Source organism: Chelonia mydas, chromosome 8 (genome assembly GCF_015237465.2).
Source record: "Chelonia mydas isolate rCheMyd1 chromosome 8, rCheMyd1.pri.v2, whole genome shotgun sequence".
NCBI lineage: Eukaryota > Metazoa > Chordata > Testudines > Cheloniidae > Chelonia > Chelonia mydas.
The window spans coordinates 1,978,650-1,995,455 of record NC_057854.1 but is presented as its reverse complement, the minus strand read 5'-3'; the positions used below and the strand labels follow the sequence as shown (position 1 = coordinate 1,995,455).

At 50.5% G+C, this 16,806-nt stretch overlaps 1 protein-coding gene across 2 annotated transcripts; it reads right to left on the bottom strand.

The window, feature by feature from the left end:
* Nucleotides 1-7,204: 7,204 nt before the first annotated feature.
* LOC114020660 (serine protease inhibitor Kazal-type 6) lies at nucleotides 7,205-13,172 on the bottom strand. 2 transcript variants are annotated; one of them, XM_037907821.2, is made up of 5 exons: nucleotides 12,785-13,172; nucleotides 10,921-10,995; nucleotides 9,342-9,367; nucleotides 8,243-8,358; nucleotides 7,205-7,411 (listed from the first exon to the last, which is right to left on the bottom strand). In XM_037907821.2, exons 1-5 carry the CDS (start codon nucleotides 12,840-12,842, stop codon nucleotides 7,366-7,368), a joined length of 321 nt encoding a protein of 106 aa, XP_037763749.1. In that variant the 5' UTR covers nucleotides 12,843-13,172; the 3' UTR covers nucleotides 7,205-7,365. The 2 variants fall into 2 exon arrangements, with proteins under 2 accessions (XP_037763749.1, XP_037763750.1); XM_037907822.2 differs by lacking the exon at nucleotides 10,921-10,995 and having other exon boundaries at nucleotides 12,785-13,132.
* Between the last annotated feature and the right edge of the window lie 3,634 nt (nucleotides 13,173-16,806).

Sequence of the window (16,806 nt, the reverse complement as noted above, 5' to 3'; positions counted from 1 at the left end):
TTCCCATCAAAGGCAAGGCGAGATGTGTGACACCGGCTATTCAAACCAAACTCCATGGGTGTGGTGTTTTGCTGCTCCTCATGCTTCCATCCCTCTGGCAACTCCACCCACACCTCTGTGTCTGATGATAGCGTCCTGGAGTCTCCACTGACTCATGCTCCTTCTAGCAGTGGCTTCATTTCTACTGTGCCTCAGAGTATAGGCTAGGCAAAGGAGCAGGAACGCAGGGAGGGGTTAAGGCTCCTGGTCTCCTTCTCCTCTTTTCCCCACCTTCAGAAGGGGGGAAGCCACATCCCGCTGTCTCTGGCAGAGACAATGGCTGAGTGTTATGCCATGTATCTTTGCTGATCCCCAGAACTCAAATCTGAAGTGCAGCACGGTGGGAAGTTCCTTACCTGTTCTCCAGAGGCTCACTCACTGTCCCCATCTCATACTCGTCCTCCAACTGATTCCTTCAACCCTTCCTGCAGAACCAGAGGAGACAGAGCTGGAAAAGACCCCTTTGGTAGCTTCTGCGGAGGCTGGAAGCGTTGTGACCCTGATGAATTCCCCATTAGAACAGAATGAGCAAAGCCTGTCCCAATAAGCAGACTTCACAGAAACAACAGACACATTTCAGGAGCCCCTTGAATGTGCCTTGCCTACTTAGCTGAATGGAAATTACAGGGTTGTGGGGGAGGGAGGGAGAGAAAAGCTCCAAAGAGATTTGAATGGGAGTAACATTGATCTGTGAAATGGCCAGACAGAAAAACACATCGAAATATATGTAAACAGCTAACCTGGTATCATTTGTCATTTCTTCCTTTCAAATAACTCATTCAGTGAGTCAGCATATTAAACTCCATTGGAATGATGAGCAGAGCTGAGATGGGGGTGTTGTTATGCTGGAAGATGTTAATGGCATCCATCAATTACAGAGCTGGTTAAAACCAGTGGGTGTGCTAACCACCCTTCTTTCAGATTCCATGGAAGGAGCAATTAAGCCCCTTGAGGCCATGAAATAATAGGAGGCCACTGCCCAAGGCACTGGGCCACACAGCAAGATATGATCAGCGCTAAGCCATGTGGGTCGCGGGGTTTCCCTAGAACTGGTTGCAAATGCAGGGGTGAGGGGATGGATTGGTTGTAGTTCTGTGCATGTGCGAGACAGAAAAACAGAAGCCAGAGAGGGAAGCAGTATTGAGAGAGGTCCCGAGTGGGAGCAGAGGACAGAGTTCCTTATGGGACATGGCTGGCTGGAGGGGCAGGCTTGGAAACTGAGCAAGGAAACTGCCTGTTGCTGATTGTTTCTACTAAGCAAAACAGGACTCTGTAGATTATAAATAAACAGGCTCGCACCAGAGAAATAGCTGACTAATGTAATCCCTTTCTCCACCTAAACAGAAACAACCCAGCAAGGCCCTGAATCTCGGTTAACCACTCAGGCCGAGAGGGCAGCAGTACATTCTGAGACAGGAGAAATCAAGCACCTCTTGAAAGGTGAATGAGTCTGGGAAGAATCTGGATCAGTGCTTTTCAATCTGTGGTCTGTGAACTCCTGGGGGTTCACAGACTATGTCTAAGGTTACCAAAGGGGTCCACACACCATATCGAAATTTTTTAGGGGTTGGCAAATGAAAAAAGGTTGAAAACCACTGCCTAGATCATCATCATCAGAAGGGTGGAACGGGTGTGAGTGTTCGAAAGGGAAAGAGAGAGAAAGAAAGTTTTGTCAACAGAGAACAAGGAGCAATGACTCACCACAGTGCATTTAACTGAGCCCGGGAAGCCAGACGAAAATCAGGTGTTGCCTGTCTCCTCTAAAATATAACCATTCCTGTTCAGAGGAGATGAGCTACCCCTCAAACGTTTGCTGGGACATTTTATGATGACAGGGAAGCATGTCCAATATTTATAAAAATGCACTCAAAGCCAAAGAGGGGATTTATCCCAGAATATAGCCCCATTGCCTGTGGGAAGATGCCTTTGGAATCAGTTATAACGACGTGGCAGGAGCAAATGGAATATTGGCATTAGGAGTAGGGTCAGGCAAACCTCCAGAGGCTAGTGTGGATGAGATTAGGGCTGGCTGGGAATTTTTTGATGAAATGTTTTTTTAATTGGAAAATGCCAATTTGTCAAAATTTCCCCTTTCAGGGGAAAGGGTCAGTGTAGATGAATTTCCCAACTTGAAAAAAATGTTGAAAAACAAGCACGTGTTGAAATTGCCAAAACATACCAGTTAGACACATTCTAACTGAAACCAATGGAGGCTCATGATCAGCTTGTGTGAATTGTCAAACCCGCTGGTCCAAAGTTAATGATCATGGCTAGCGCCTCTGCCCTCAACTAAGTGTAAATGTTTGAGATTGCTGCCTCTTCTGACATCAACGGTGCCTCCCTTCTGAATCTCCTGCAGAATTCCTGGACCACAAAGGTCAGTTCCTCAGAGTCTCATATATTCCAAGCGTAACTTGCTTTATTTACACCAGACCTGGAACAGAGGTGGTCACAAACAGCATGCAGGCAATCCTCTATACCCGAAATCCCAGCTCACACTCATATACCTGGTTCCTGGGAAGATTCTCGGTCCTAAGAATTGCCTCTAAATATAGAACAAATAAAGCAGAAAGCAAACTCTGTGCTGTCTGCCAGAGCTTCTCATGAAGGGTGACTTCATTAAAAAAGTGACAACGTAACTGTAGTTCTTCAAAGACTAAAAACTTGCTCACTCCCTAAGAAAAGAACAGAACATGCAAGTCTATCTGTAGTGGCCTTTTGAAACCGCCAGCCATATAAAGTGAGACAGAGTCTTGAAAGGCAGCGTGGTCTAGAGGCAAGAACACAGAGCTCCTGAGTTCAAATTCGGCTCTTCCACTCACGCACTGTGTGGCCTTGGGTGAGTCACTTCTCCCTGTCTCAGTTTCCCCATTTGTGTAACAGGGACAACAACAGTAACCCATCTGTCTAAGATGGATGCTTTGAGAGTATGTTAGCTAGTGCTTGGAACATAGAAAAATGCTAATCAATATTGTGTGTCATGGAGCCAAATTCATCCCATGTATATGCTGGATTTACACCAGGTATAATTCAACCCATGCCCAAATCTAATACCAGGCAATATATTTTCTGATAGGTTGTCTGGTGGCAGATTAGAGTGAGGAAACTCAGAGAGGCACTTGACAAAATTCACCTTCTGTGATCTCTGCAGTTGGGAATTGGAAAACACCAGCTGCTGGTGACCAGTTAGAAGAGATGGCCTGGTACCAGCCAGCTGATTGATATCACAACGGGATATGTTCCCCTCTTTGTGCGATGTGTCAGAGATAACGCACAATAGGGAACCTGCCATATTCCTGCAAGCAGGGTGGAGAGTGGATGTGTGTGTAGAACAGAACTTCACGTAATGAGGGGACCACCACACCCCAGCTCCCCCAGCTTCTTTTAGTGCTGTAGATTTTCACTGTTCATCCCACCCTTGTGATGTTAATTGAGCCCTGGGGTAAGCAGGTGTGTCTTCCATGCTGCACTCACACCAGGAATCAGTTTGGCCCATAATGAGGATAAACCCTGCTAATTAAACAGGGGAAGTGTTAAGTGGTAGGATCAACCACATAGGGTAACCCATTCTTACGATCACCTCATGTCACCTGTGGGATTCTGGTACAATCACAGACCCTGCAAGATTGCCTATTAACTCCCGCTGGATGCCTGCCATGGATCTGGCCAGAGGCAGGCTTACCTAGCTGTGCAAACTGCATTGCATTCACTCTACAGAGCAGCCAAAAAGCTTCAGGGGTAGGGAGTCCATCCAAACATGAAGAATGTTAATTCAAGTTGCCGAACATTGAGCTAGGATTGGAAAGCTCGTGCTTATTCGCTGTTATTATTGTTTTTTCATGTTCTCAAACTTACTTACAGGAAAGTAAAAGTTTGAGCACAGCAGCAGCACACAAGGGGAAGCTGCCTGAACTCTCCGTTATTAAGTAAGCCCTAGTTAGAGTGGGCAACCATTTTGGAGACCCTAATAATGAGTGTCCACAAAAATCGTGGGCTCAACTGTGTTCCCTGCTTTACTTTAGTAACTGCACCCCTATGGGAAAGCCATCCCATAATTTCTTCCTTCTGCTCTGACAAGCGTGGCATGCATAATGTTCATTTAAATTTGTTGCCACACTCAGATTCATTTTGGCTTTTAAAAATTGCACTAACAAGAGCCAAATACAGAATAATTATCAAATTCCAAAGTGCCCTAGAACAATGTTCTCTGCCTGGTGCAGCTGGATATTCCGGCCTGAAAGGTATGCTCGGGGGGGATGCAGTGATCTTTCTGGGAATGGATCTCATTAGGAGACGTGTTAACGTCAGTGGTATGACAGAGCATACAGCATGTGAATTTAGGATCCCCATAAGTGCGCCTTGGCTGGCTGTCTATCTATCTATCCAGAGGCATATAAAGGGTTAATCATATTTTCGGAGGAGTTGGTAAATGTACGAAGGTACAGTATGTTGGAAAAATCTGGCAAGTTTAAACAGCGTCTGGGACAAAATACCTCCAATCTGCTCACGTCTGGGATTGCTGGCTTTGCTTGACATATCAGGATCACGGCAGTCGCTGCCTGGATGCTTCCTAAGACTGCGTGAAACGGCAATGTCTATACAAATCTCAGAGCAGATGGGATTTGCCATAAAACAAGCTGCCATTCGATGTGCTAAGTGTATGGGCAAAAAAAAGTCACCTTTGTTCTGAATTGTAACAGCGATGCCCGACCAGAAGGAATATCGTCAGGAGAACCCAGGAGTGTTATGGACAAGTATCCAAATAGTCAGAGGTCAGATTGCGTCCAGCTAAATGGCCCAAAGGTTTGGATGCGTGTCTGAATTAGGGGCTCAAACCCACCTTGAAAGTTACACTGAGAAGCTGCCAGCCCCGGGATGTGCTACCTGGCGTTTAACCAGGGCTGCCCCAAACCTCCCTCCCGCCCCCCAGGTGTGTGTGTTCTGCTGCGAGGTGGGCAGGGACTGAGGCAAGTGTCTCTTTCCCCATCTGCTGCACACAAACAAGGAGAGGAAGCAGCAGTACCGGGCAAACAGAGATTGGTGCTGGAAAATACACAGGGCAGTGAGAGTTCAGCCTGGAAAGCTGGGGGTGGTGGGGTGTGGAGAAGTCCAGGGCCTCCCCAGAGGATCCTTGGTATAGTCTCTGCACTCATCAGAGGCATTTTTATAAGCCCCAGATGTGGTGTGACAGTGGAAAACGATCGCTGCCAGAGTCACTTTCTTTTAACACTGAGCAAGGCACTGTGAGTAAAGGGATTATCCTGGCAGCCACACGCTCCTTCTGCTTCCCTAGTGAGTTTCTGCCCAGAACCAACCCTAGCCCCCTCCCGCCTGCCTTCCCACTACAGATTGAAAGGAACAGCAGCGCACACATCCCTACCTCCCTCCAGTTTGCTTACCTCTTCGTAGTAAAGAGGTTCCTAATCTTGCCCAGAGGCTGTCCGCTCCCTGTCCCTGGCCTAATGAGTTGCATATACAACCCAAAGCTGCACCAAGCGCTTCTTGCAGCTGCAAATGGGTGCTGTCCCAGAGCAGCCCCTCATGGCATGGGACAGCCCTGCAGGTACCCTCAGTTCCAAAAATAATCCACTTACACCCAGAGTCTTTAAGAACAATAGTTCCCCTCTTTTGGGGGCTAGCTTATTCTGATTAACCAGCTCCCCCGCCCACAAGAACTCCCCTGTTTGATTCAGGGTTTCACAGCCCTCCTTCTTGGGCTATGCCCCAGCTGAGTTGTTCTTCCTGGGAAGGGAAGGGAAAGGAAGGGGGCTCAGCAGCTTCCTCCTTTAATAAGGTTAGACCCTCTTTCTGAGTCCCCCTCCCCCCACAGTCAACTCCTCAGGTGCTGGATCCTGCCCAGCTGAGTGTAACAGCCCCATGCACCTGTCTGCACTGCCTGGGGGAGGGGAGCTTCGCCCTCTCTCCCTACAAGGCTTTTGGTCCCAGATCCTCAAAGGCATTAAGACACCCAACTCCCACTGAAATTCCCAGGAGGATCTCACCCATAGGCAATTAACGCCCAGATTTAGGCCCCACCGTAGTCCACACCCCCTACTCAGCTGCCGCCTACTCTTACAGGTGCCTACACTCACTTGGCACCTCAATTTCCCTAGGCACCTACGTTTCCGCACCTGGGCACATCCTGCAGCCTCAGACAGGCGCCTGTCCCCCTATCTCATGCCCGAGCCAGGGGGAGGCCTGGCTGACTTGTGGGGCATGGCTCAGCATGCCTAACGCCACACAAAACCGTTGGGGCAAAGGGGACCTGCCTCATAACCACTAGCCCAGGAGTGAGGGTACTCGCCGGGCATGTGGGAGAACCATGCTGAATTGCCCCATCTTCCAGATGAGTCGAGGGGTTTGAACAGGGGGTTGCCACCTTTGAGACGAGGCCCTTAGCCTCCGGACTATGGGGTGAGGCTGTCTCAGTCTCTCCTGTTAAAGTTGCTCCACTGTGTGCTAACTATGGATTGGGCCAGAGAGAGAGACTGACTCTGTAGTTAGGAAATGCCCCTGAGACGTGGGGAGCCCTGGTTCAAATCCCTTTTGCTCATCAAGCAGTGGAGGGAATTGAGCCAGGGTCTCTCTCTCTCTCTCTCATTACCATTGTATCTCATTGTATCTCTCAGCTGTGTCTGAGCTATTGAAGTCCTCAAATCGTGGTTTAAAGACTTCAAGGTGCAGAGAATCCTCCAGCAGGTGACCCGTGCCCCATGCTACAGAGGAAGGCGAAAAACCTCCAGGGCCTCTTCCAATCTGCCCTGGAGGAAAATTCCTTCCCGACCCCAAATATGGCGATCAGCTGAACCCTGAGCATGTGGGCAAGATTCACCAGACAGATACCCAGGAAAGAATTTTCTGTAGTAACTCAGTATTACACACTCTATCCTCAGGTTTCAGAGTAGCAACCATGTCAGTCTGTATCCGCAAAAAGAACACGAGGACTTGTGGCACCTTAGAGACTAACCAATTTATTTGAGCATGAGCTTTCGATAGCTACAGCTCACTGCATGCATCCGATGAACCGAGCTGCAGCTCACGAAAGCTCATGCTCAAATAAATTTGCTCGTCTCTAAGGTGCCCCAAGTCCTCCTTTTCTGTCCTCAGGCATTGTCTCACTTCAGCCCTTCTCTGTTTGTTACGGACAAAGGAAACAATCAACAAATTCTGCTGAGTTCACTTTATTGGGCAAGCCAAGTGGAGACACTGTCGTCACCAGCAGCTCCTGGGGAGGGGGCACGTGGAGACCATGGCTGTGAGCAGGGATCTGCCATGGCTGGCGTGAAAGCAAAAGGGAAGCTTTCAGCACTCAGCAGTGAGGAGGATTCAGCACTTTCCAAGATGCTGCAGTCGAATACTTCCATGACTTCTCCTACAAAAGGAGCAAAACAGACTCAGGCACTGCTGGGGATAAGAGATGTTCAACTCAGTGCCGCAGACACAGGACAGGACCTGGTGCCTGGGAACAGCCCAGCTTGTCTGTCCCAGACACTGGCCAGTTCCTGATGTGTCAGAGGAAGGTTCAAGCCCCTTTTTTAACTTCTTGCCTGAGGCAGAGTGGTCTGGATGGGAGGGGCCTCTGGCTTTTCCTTTGGGGTTTTAGACCTTGTTCCACAAAGACAGTCAGTCTGAGCCCATTCAAACTTTGAGTTAACATGTTTGCCATGGGGCAGGTGGCTCCCACTGCCCTGGGAACCCTGTGGACACCTCTCCTGAAGTTTTCAGAGATGCAGTTCACCCCTCACGGAGGTGCGGCAGAATCACAGAATCATAGAATCATAGAATATCAGGGTTGGAAGGGACCTCAGGAGGTCATCTAGTCCAACCCCCTGCTCAAAGCAGGACCAATCCCCAACTAAATCATCCCAGCCAGGGCTTTGTCAAGCCTGACCTTAAGAAGAGGCTGTGCACCAAGGCAGTTCACAAAAGGCGGCTCAGGAGGGACTGACCTGGGGGCACAGGCTGTGGGCCAACTCCCTGCATGGGTGGATTTCGTTCAGGGAGCGGAAACGCCCTCCAGCGAATTTGGATTCATCCGGGTCCGTTCTGGGTGAGGCGCTTCATTGAGAAAACCTCTCACTGGGCCAGAATTATAGACTGGTCCATAGAAGCAGAAGCAAAATGGAGAGAGGGCCTCCCTCCCGGGAAGAAAATCAGGAAGCCAGAGCAGCTCTACTCGTTTTAGTGACTTGTGTCCACTTACTTGACAGCCTTGCAGAAGGCACATTTGTTGCCGTATGTCATGCCATTCGAGCCACAGTGCGGGTTGGACTCCCTTGTGCAGTACATGCCGTCGTCCATGAACTCCTTGCAGTCAAGCTGCAAAAGTAATAATAAAACCCGTTAAAATTCCTTTCTCCCCCCCCGGCTTCTTTTTCTTCCATGGCACTGATAATCAATTGACTCACTTACTCTCGTCTTTCTACTGAGGGGAGTTAAAACAGCAGCAAGGGCATTGCCTGCTCCCTGGAGAGAGAAATCCTTCCGCGGCCAATGGAGGTGGCATCAGAAGGAGCATCTCCGCAGGGTTGTAACCACCTACTTATCAAGAGGAAATTCTGGTTTCCCAAACAGGTTGGCCCAGTCATGTCAGAAGCGAATAGATACCAACACTCTTAAAACCAACCAGCCTCCAGTGCAGCTAGCTCCCTGCGGATCGGAGCCAGACTGTCCCAGCTGAGCGCACCGACCTTTCCTAGGCACTCAGAAACTGGGTGAACAAGCTCCAGTCCGGCAGCTTCCATTTATTAGGAAAGGTTAAGACCCGCATCGGTCTAACGTAACTCTCGGTCCCTTCCCACCGGATGGACAAGCGAATTAGAGTTTGTAAATGTCTCCAGCGTGCTAGTGAGTCGATATGGATTCTAAGCACATTGTACAGCTGGTTTGGCTTTGGTCACGTTCCAGTAATTGACTCTGCTATTGGGAAATAAATAGCCTGCGTAGTACCTATTTGCAGCGTCTCTCTCCTGTGAGAAGACTGGGCTGTGGAGCTAGAAGGAAAAGGAGCAGCGAGACCCTGCTCTGGAATACATTCTGCTGACACTGTGGTGTCTGAGCCCGCTCAGGTCTCATCACATGGACAGTCCACCTTGTGGGTCTGCCTGTGTCCCACAGCCCAGCTATGTAATTGTGTCACATATACAAGGCTACATTGCCACGAGCACTGGGGGACCCTGGAAGCACCCATCGGTTCCCGTTGTTTTTTAGGGTTTTCCAAGGCCTGAGCTGTTCCTTACAAAGCCATTTCTCTGGGATTGGGGGGGAAGTGCAAAGTAACAAGCAGAAACAGCTGCACTAACCTGGTCCCCGTCTTCACTGGCCACATCTGGAACAAAACCACAGATAGACAAGATTTTACAAAGCCACCAACTATCTGAGGGAAGCTGAGTGAAAGTTGAGTTCATTTACGAAAATCTTGAAAATGACAGTATTTTCCTGAATGTGATCTCCTGCAGTACAGGCTGCGTGTAGTGGGAGGGGAGGGCTAGTAAATCAATGATCGGAATCGTTGTACAGGATTTCATTAATTGACCAAAAATACGAAGTGACTTATCACAGCCACTCAGCCGTTGCATTGCATCATGGGTACATTCAGCAAACTCCTTGGGGTGCTTGCTAACCCCCGTGGCAATACTGTGATTGCAGCAGCGCTCAGCAGGCAAAGGGTTCAAAGGGAAGTGAAAAAATATATTTTAAGCTATGTGAGCATTTTAGGTTGCAGCAGGTCTGAATAACTGAAGATGGCTGGTGTTGTCTGTGGCTTCAGAGCACATGGAGCAGAGACAAGGTCCCTGGAAGAGGGGGGTGGGGGGGCGGCATCAGCTTAGGAAAATTAGCCAGTCCTGGTGGTCAATGTTAGACTCCTGGTCAGTCCTGTGGCCAGTGGTTCATCCCATGACCGCTTCGTCGAGATCAGGACACAAGGAGACCCCATGCAGGGATACTGAGCAGGACGAGCTGTGCTTAGATTCTTCCTGAGCCAGCCAGGAAGAATCATAGCAGCTGTCTGTTTCCGTCAGCCTCAACAGACAATCAATCCCCTTTCTGTTTCCTCACCCCCAGACAGCCTGCAGTCAAGCTCTCGAGCTGAGTCCTTCTCTCCGGCTGGGGGACATTGCAATGGCTTTAAGGAGGAACCTCACAGCCGGGGTATAGGTGAATGTAGGATCCTGGGGGCCTAGATCATGCACTCTAACATGGTGCTTGAACCCATATTAAAGAAGGGTTCGGACTAAGGGAGGCTCCAGCTTTGCATCCCACGAGGCAGGGCCTCCATCGCTGCTCGCTGCCGCCTCCCCGCTGTTGCCAGGTTAGCGATTTTGTCGTTAGCGCTGGTGACTTTTTGGTCTGCTTGAGCTTTTTCCAGCTTTGCTGCGACACATCACAGAACTGCCACTTGTAATGAAATCGGGCGACTTTGGCTAGATCTTGTGACAGAATCACTACATTGGCAACACTGGGGAAGGCAGAGGTGAGAGCCGTAGGGGTGGGAGGGGTACCTGGGGGAGCAGGGAGGATGCCAAGCGGGGCTGGCATTAGGCAGGGGGAGGACACTGGAGAGAGCAAGGCGGTGTTGTGTAGGGAGAGGGCAGGGGGCATTTTAAGTGTCGGGTCTGTAATTGGTGGGGAGAGGGCTTAGGGAGTCGTGGTCAGCCAGAGGAGGGGGAAGGGAGGGTGCCTGGAGAGAGGGCAGATGGGCTCTGTGAGGGGCATCTGGAGGGTCCCCATTCCCTCGCAGGGAGCTGAGTGGCTCTGGTGGGGCGGCAGCACTGGGCTGCTCCTGGCTGCTGGCCCCGGAGAACTTGGCTGTGGGGTGCTTCTCTGGGACGGGCTATGCAGTGTAGGCCTTACCCAGCCCCACTCAGGGGTTTTCTGTACCTGGAGGAGCAGGTCCCGGTGCAAGCTCAGCCTGGCTGGAAGGTGCCCAGTGTGAGCAGGAGATACGGCGGCTCTCTGCTCCGGAAGGAGAGACGGCAGCTGAGCCGGGTCTGGACTCTGGGGGGGTCCTCCTGGCCCCAGGGAGACCCCCCCACCCCTAGACCCAGCTCTTCACTACAGAAGGAGAGATGGCGTCTTGGCAATCAGAAGTCCTGGAACACCGTTGTGCTGGCATGACACAGGCACTGCCCTAACACCCCTCCTCTCAGGGCTGCCAAGGACCCAGCATCTCATGACACCCCTGCATGGCACAGGCCTCTTGGCTGGAGCCTTCGACCTCCAGCCAGTCACTCCCGGCTGCCAGGAGCCACTGGTGCACCTGCTCTGCAGGCACCAGCCAGGCAGCCACTCTGCCTCCCCTCCCCACACAACTGCCCCCTAAACGTCCATCCCTCCTTCTCCCCCACCCACCCAGCACCCCCCAGACATCCTAGCCCAGTCCCCTCCGAAGCCCCAATCACCCATCCACCTCATCCAACCTGTGCTAGCAATTTCTATGCATCTCCACGTTTTATCACTGCTACTTCTTCGGGCAGGCTGTGTGGTACTGGGGCATGTGCTCTAAGGGCTGAGCTTCCCAGAGACTGGGCAGGGCATTGTGGCAGCCTTGTTGTTATGCCTGGCCAGCTGGACACAGAATAAAGCAGAGCTCTGGAGAGCAGCTTAAGCCCCGACTGGTCACTGAACATCACAGGCTGTGTTGACCATAAGCTGCAGTTTATGTGCAAATCTTTTGGAAATCAGCTCAACAAATACTTGGCGTAAAATGTCACAGATGAAGCGTGACGAGACTTGTCAGCTGTGCCCTCAGGTGCCTGTTTGGCTTATATAAGACCACAGGGCCTTCTGGTGTCCTCCTCCTCTGGAGCAGACAGCTTCAGAGCCCTGGTGGATCTCTGCCCTAATTAAGTCTCACTTTGAGCTGGGTGAATAAGCCATAATCGATCAGTTATTCCGTGCCTTTCCCCGCTCGTCGTCCACACACAGCCTGTGATTTTTCTCAAGAGCGTTTGCTATTGTAACTAGCTCACTGAAAAACAACGGCAAACAGTTGTCGGCCTGTGGATTCTCTCTGGCAAGCACGCAACACGCTGACCTGGAGCTGTTTGAACGGGACACGCGAGTCCCTGGGTATCCGTGCGGAGACCAACTCCAGATGTTCAATAACCGTGAGCCAGGCTCAATAAAATCATGGGATTGGCTTGAAAATCATGAGATTTTTTTAAAAAATGAATAAATACACGTAGGGGTTTTAATTTGCCTTCGGTTCTTTGCATCTCCGGGGGACCCTCGGCTCCTGTTTTCAAGCTTTTCTTCACACTCTCGAGGACGAGACATTTTTGAATGAACGCTGAGATTCTGTCCTAATCACATGCTTCCAGGAACTGGGGCTTTAAGAAAAACACCAGCTATATCAAGACTCATGATAAACTCACAAGAGTTGGCAACACTGGAGCACAGTTCTCAGATTGCTGGTGCCAAACGTCACACTTGCAAATGTGCTTTCTACAAACATCCTGTAACAATCACTTAAAATATCCGTCATCACTGCCATTCCTGAGGGCAAACACCTGGGCTGCAGCAGTCACTGGCTGGGAACACTGGAAAGGCAGAGATGCAGTTCCAAGCACATTCATCTAAAAACTCAGCCCAATCTTAGCAGCAATCGGTGCTGCATTATTTGCTCCCTTTCAGTTTTATCTCACCCCCTGCTGCTGCTGCCCCTGACATCCAGTAATCAAGGCTCCCTAGGGAAAGAGATGTAGGACAGCACTATGTACAAGCTGCAGGAAGAGTTACTCACCAGAGAAGAAGAAGAAAAGAGACAGGCCGAGTAGCACAAAGAAACCTGTTGTTTTCATGGCTGTTCTGTGCAAGGCCAACAGCCTGCTCAGGAGATGCTCTCTCAGCAAGAAACCCACAGAGAGTGCTCATGTACCTGCCTCTCCATCTCTTTATATACGCACGGGCACGTTCACATTCCCCACCTGCATTATGAAAACTTTCTCCCTCTCCTTTCCCAAGTAATCATTGGCCCTAGGAACCAGCTGTTGTTTATGAGACTCCGTCCCAGGCGTTAGGAATGCTGCCCTATCCACATCAAACCCAGAGAACTGGGTTAAGTATGCAAGTCACAAACTACGGCTTCTAAATGGCTCCACCAATGGTAATCTCCCTTTCTCCAGTAATCACAGGAGTCTCACAAAGGGAGAACTTTCAAAGCAGTGACTCAGGAGGGAGGCTGATAATTGTCCTGCTACGGGGCCCTTCCTGAGTCCCTGCAGTGGGGTTTTGCAGTGCAGCAGGCTGGCTCTTAAGGGACATGTAGGAAATGACTCACACCAGGAGAATGGAGTGGGTGTGAAACCAGTTATTTGGTGCACCCTTTCTATTTTTGAAGTCAAGACTACATTTGTTCAGCTGGGGTGGAGAGAGGCAGCATAAAGTGATATGATTTCATGGCTGTTTGCGGAGTCCCAGATCAGACATGCTGATGCTCCTCCTTCAGCTGTTAAACTGGGGCTATAAGTTGTTTTTCAGGTCTCCTAAAACCCGAGAATACATCCTGGCCCCAGTCCTACCTTTGGTGTCAGCAGGAAGGCACCTGCTGGAGAATCAGATGACCTGGGCTCCTAGCCCAGCTCTTTCCACTTACTTTCTGTGCAACCTGAGAGACAACACATACATGTAGTTTGCCCATCTGTAAAAAGGGGATAACAAGTCCTTTGAGACAAGAAATGTTACGTATTGGTTTCATTTGCCCATCCCAGACAGACAGTTCCATTGAGGACAATGGGGCTTCCTGCATAAAGACAGAGCTGGGTGAGATCTACCGTCTTGTGGTTCCTGGCACCTGTATTGTCACATGGTGCCTTTGGATGCAAGCGGCTAGAAGAATCACATCAGCAAAGAAGAGCTATCGTCTTCAGGTCAGTTCAACTAAGAATGGAGAGTGGCTCATACAGCGCTGCCATGGCTAACGGCTCTGACAGCCCTCCGAGAATTACAAGGACAGGGGAAAGGATTTCACAATGTATAAACCTGCCACTGAAACCAGAGCTGGGCTGGATCCAAACCTCAGATCCCAGTACTCCTAAAACAAGGGCAGAATATTTACCATAGAGTAGGTCACAATTAAATATGTCACGTGTGAACTGCTAAGTCACCTTTGAACTACCAGGCAATGGTGTGCACGTACAGATAAGATCAGCACTAAGTCGTTAGTGTGACTATCTGTGCGAGAACAGGAGGTTTTTTTGCTTCCTTAGCACCAGCCAGGTCCTCATACAATAAACCAAAGAGCTGCTCAAAGATAGGTCAGTCCATGGTGCCCCGCAATGGGACTTGGGGGCAGGGGCTGAAGTGAAGACTGCCCCGTAACACAAACATCCCTGAAAAAATCCAAGACAGGTTTGAAATGTGTCTGGTTTCGGTGCAGCTAAAAAAACCTGGGTTTGGTTAAGTCTTTTGAAATGTAATTATTACTCCTATGCCAGTGCAGATGCCTTTTAAACATGTGCAGAGATGCTGGACAGTGGCAGAGGAAACTTTGCCAAAGCCTATAAAAATGTCATCAAAGTGGAACGGGCTAGGACTGGTAAATTACCATGGTGTCAGTCACACGTGATGTTTGTTGAGTGTGTTGTGTGTTGTGATAATGTCTATGAAACAAGACATTAAATGAGGACAGGAGGAGGTAAACAAAGGGAATATTTGCATTAAGACACTCGTGTTCTTGAAGGAAACTACAGCATGTGTTCTGTCCTTCTAGGTCACCCAGCCCCATGGCGTATGGGCACCTCAGTTCCTCACAACCCTCCCGGATCAGAGTTTATCATGTGATGGAGCATGGCTGGATTGAGCAAAACATTAAGAAATGTGCCCTAGGAAACAATCCTGCATGGGCTGAGTGGAGGACTAGACCAGAGGACCAACCAAGTCTTGGCAGCTGAATGATGTTTTTTTCACCTTTCCCAGCAGCATCTGGAACTGGCTGCTGGCTGCTCTGAGCCGGTGTGGAAATTCCTAGCTCCCTAATTTGTCTGGGAGCATCTGACCTGCGAGGGATCTTCTCTGAGCCTCTCGCAGGCCAAATGGGCAAGTACTGACCCGGATGGCCTGCCTCCCTCAGAACCCGTGGCACAGCAGAGGCCAGCAGGGGCACCCTCGGAGGGGCAGATGGGGAGGGCAGCCCTGGCAACTCCTGTTTGTGATTCAGAGTCACAGATTCAAAATGATTCACCGTTGGAGAGAGTTCCCTGCCATGCTCATGTCTCTGCTCTTCCCCAAGGAAGCTACACCCCGGTTAGCCAACCAGGAGCCATGGCATAACCCACAGCCCACCTCTCCCTTGTAGACTTGGTGTGGTGCTGCCAAGCAATGTGGCAGAGCATGGTATAGGGCTTTCCCGAGGAGCCTGCGGGACGCTGGCAGCAGAGTCCTGAGCAGACACCGATTCCTCATTTCCCCCACTGGCATGGCTCCTTGTGTCCATTCTGACATGACAGGACTACCTGTTCCCATAGCCTGGGGCGAAGGAAGGGTACAGACGCTCCAGAAACCACATTTTATATTGCATTGAATTACTGATAAACTGGAAATATGGAGAATGTCAAGTTACTGGGTCTTCTACTGAAAATTGCTTCATTTTAATGCTAGAAGGAGGGAGACAGCAGCCTAGCCCATGAAGGGAGGTGGCTGGACTGTTGCTATGCCAAGCAATGGAGTAAGAAAGGCCAGGAGGGGAGTTTGGAAGTCCCAGATTATAAACCAGATGAGATGGATTCTACGTTGCATGCATCAGCTGCGCGGCAAGAGAGTGGAAAGCGGAGAAAGGACAGAGAGGTGAGCAGGTGTCAGGTCATGCAGGATGTTGTCACCCTCACGCGAGGGGTGGGGGGGTTCATTTGTCTGCATGCTCTTTAGTTGACTCGGGCGCATTGAGATGGCAGGTTGCTAACGTGTCACTCACACTCATGCGGGTCAAAATTCACATCACCGCCTCTGTCACACACACTCACCGACGGATGTTTTCATTGGCTTCACGCTCCCAGGCGGGCAAAACGGTGCGAGGCACACACAACTCACAGCCTCCCCGCCCGAGTGCCATTGTAAGACACAGGCATTGGTTAAGCAAAGAGCCCGGCCCAAGGTCTATGGGCTAGAGTTAACCCCCCACAAGCCCGAGGCAGGGGGGAAACTACAGTTTTAGTAACAGTTTATATCACAGGTGCTGACTTTACAATGTGCGAGAGGTGCTGACCCCTGGCCCTGCCCTAGGCCTGGCCCCACTCCACCTCCTCCCCCAAGGCCCCACCCCCACCCCACCTCTTCCCGCCCAGTTCCACCCCCTCCCCCTAGCGTGCTGCATCCTCGCTCCCCCCACCTAAGAGCCTCCTGCGCACTGTGAAACCGCGGGTGGCAGGCGCTGGGGGGAGGAGCTGATAGTGGGGCTGCGGGTGGGTGCTCAGCATCCAGCCCCAGAGCACCCACGGAGTGGGGGCCTATGGTTTATATCAGTGGTTCTCAAACTTTTGTACTGGTGACCCCTCTCACACAACAAGCCTCCGAGTGCGACTCCCTCCCCCCGCCCCCATACATTACAAACACTTTTAAAATATTTAACACTAGTATAAATGCTGGCGGCGAAGTGGGGTTTGGGGGTGGAGGCGGACAGCTCGAGACCCCCCCACCTAATAGCCTCACGACCCCCTGTTTGAGAACCCCTGGTTTGTATCAAAGCAGAAAGGGAGTTGCTATAATGTTGCAAAATTGAATAATAAACTCCAGTAAGGGGGCCACCGAGTGCATGTTACCGGCCTTACA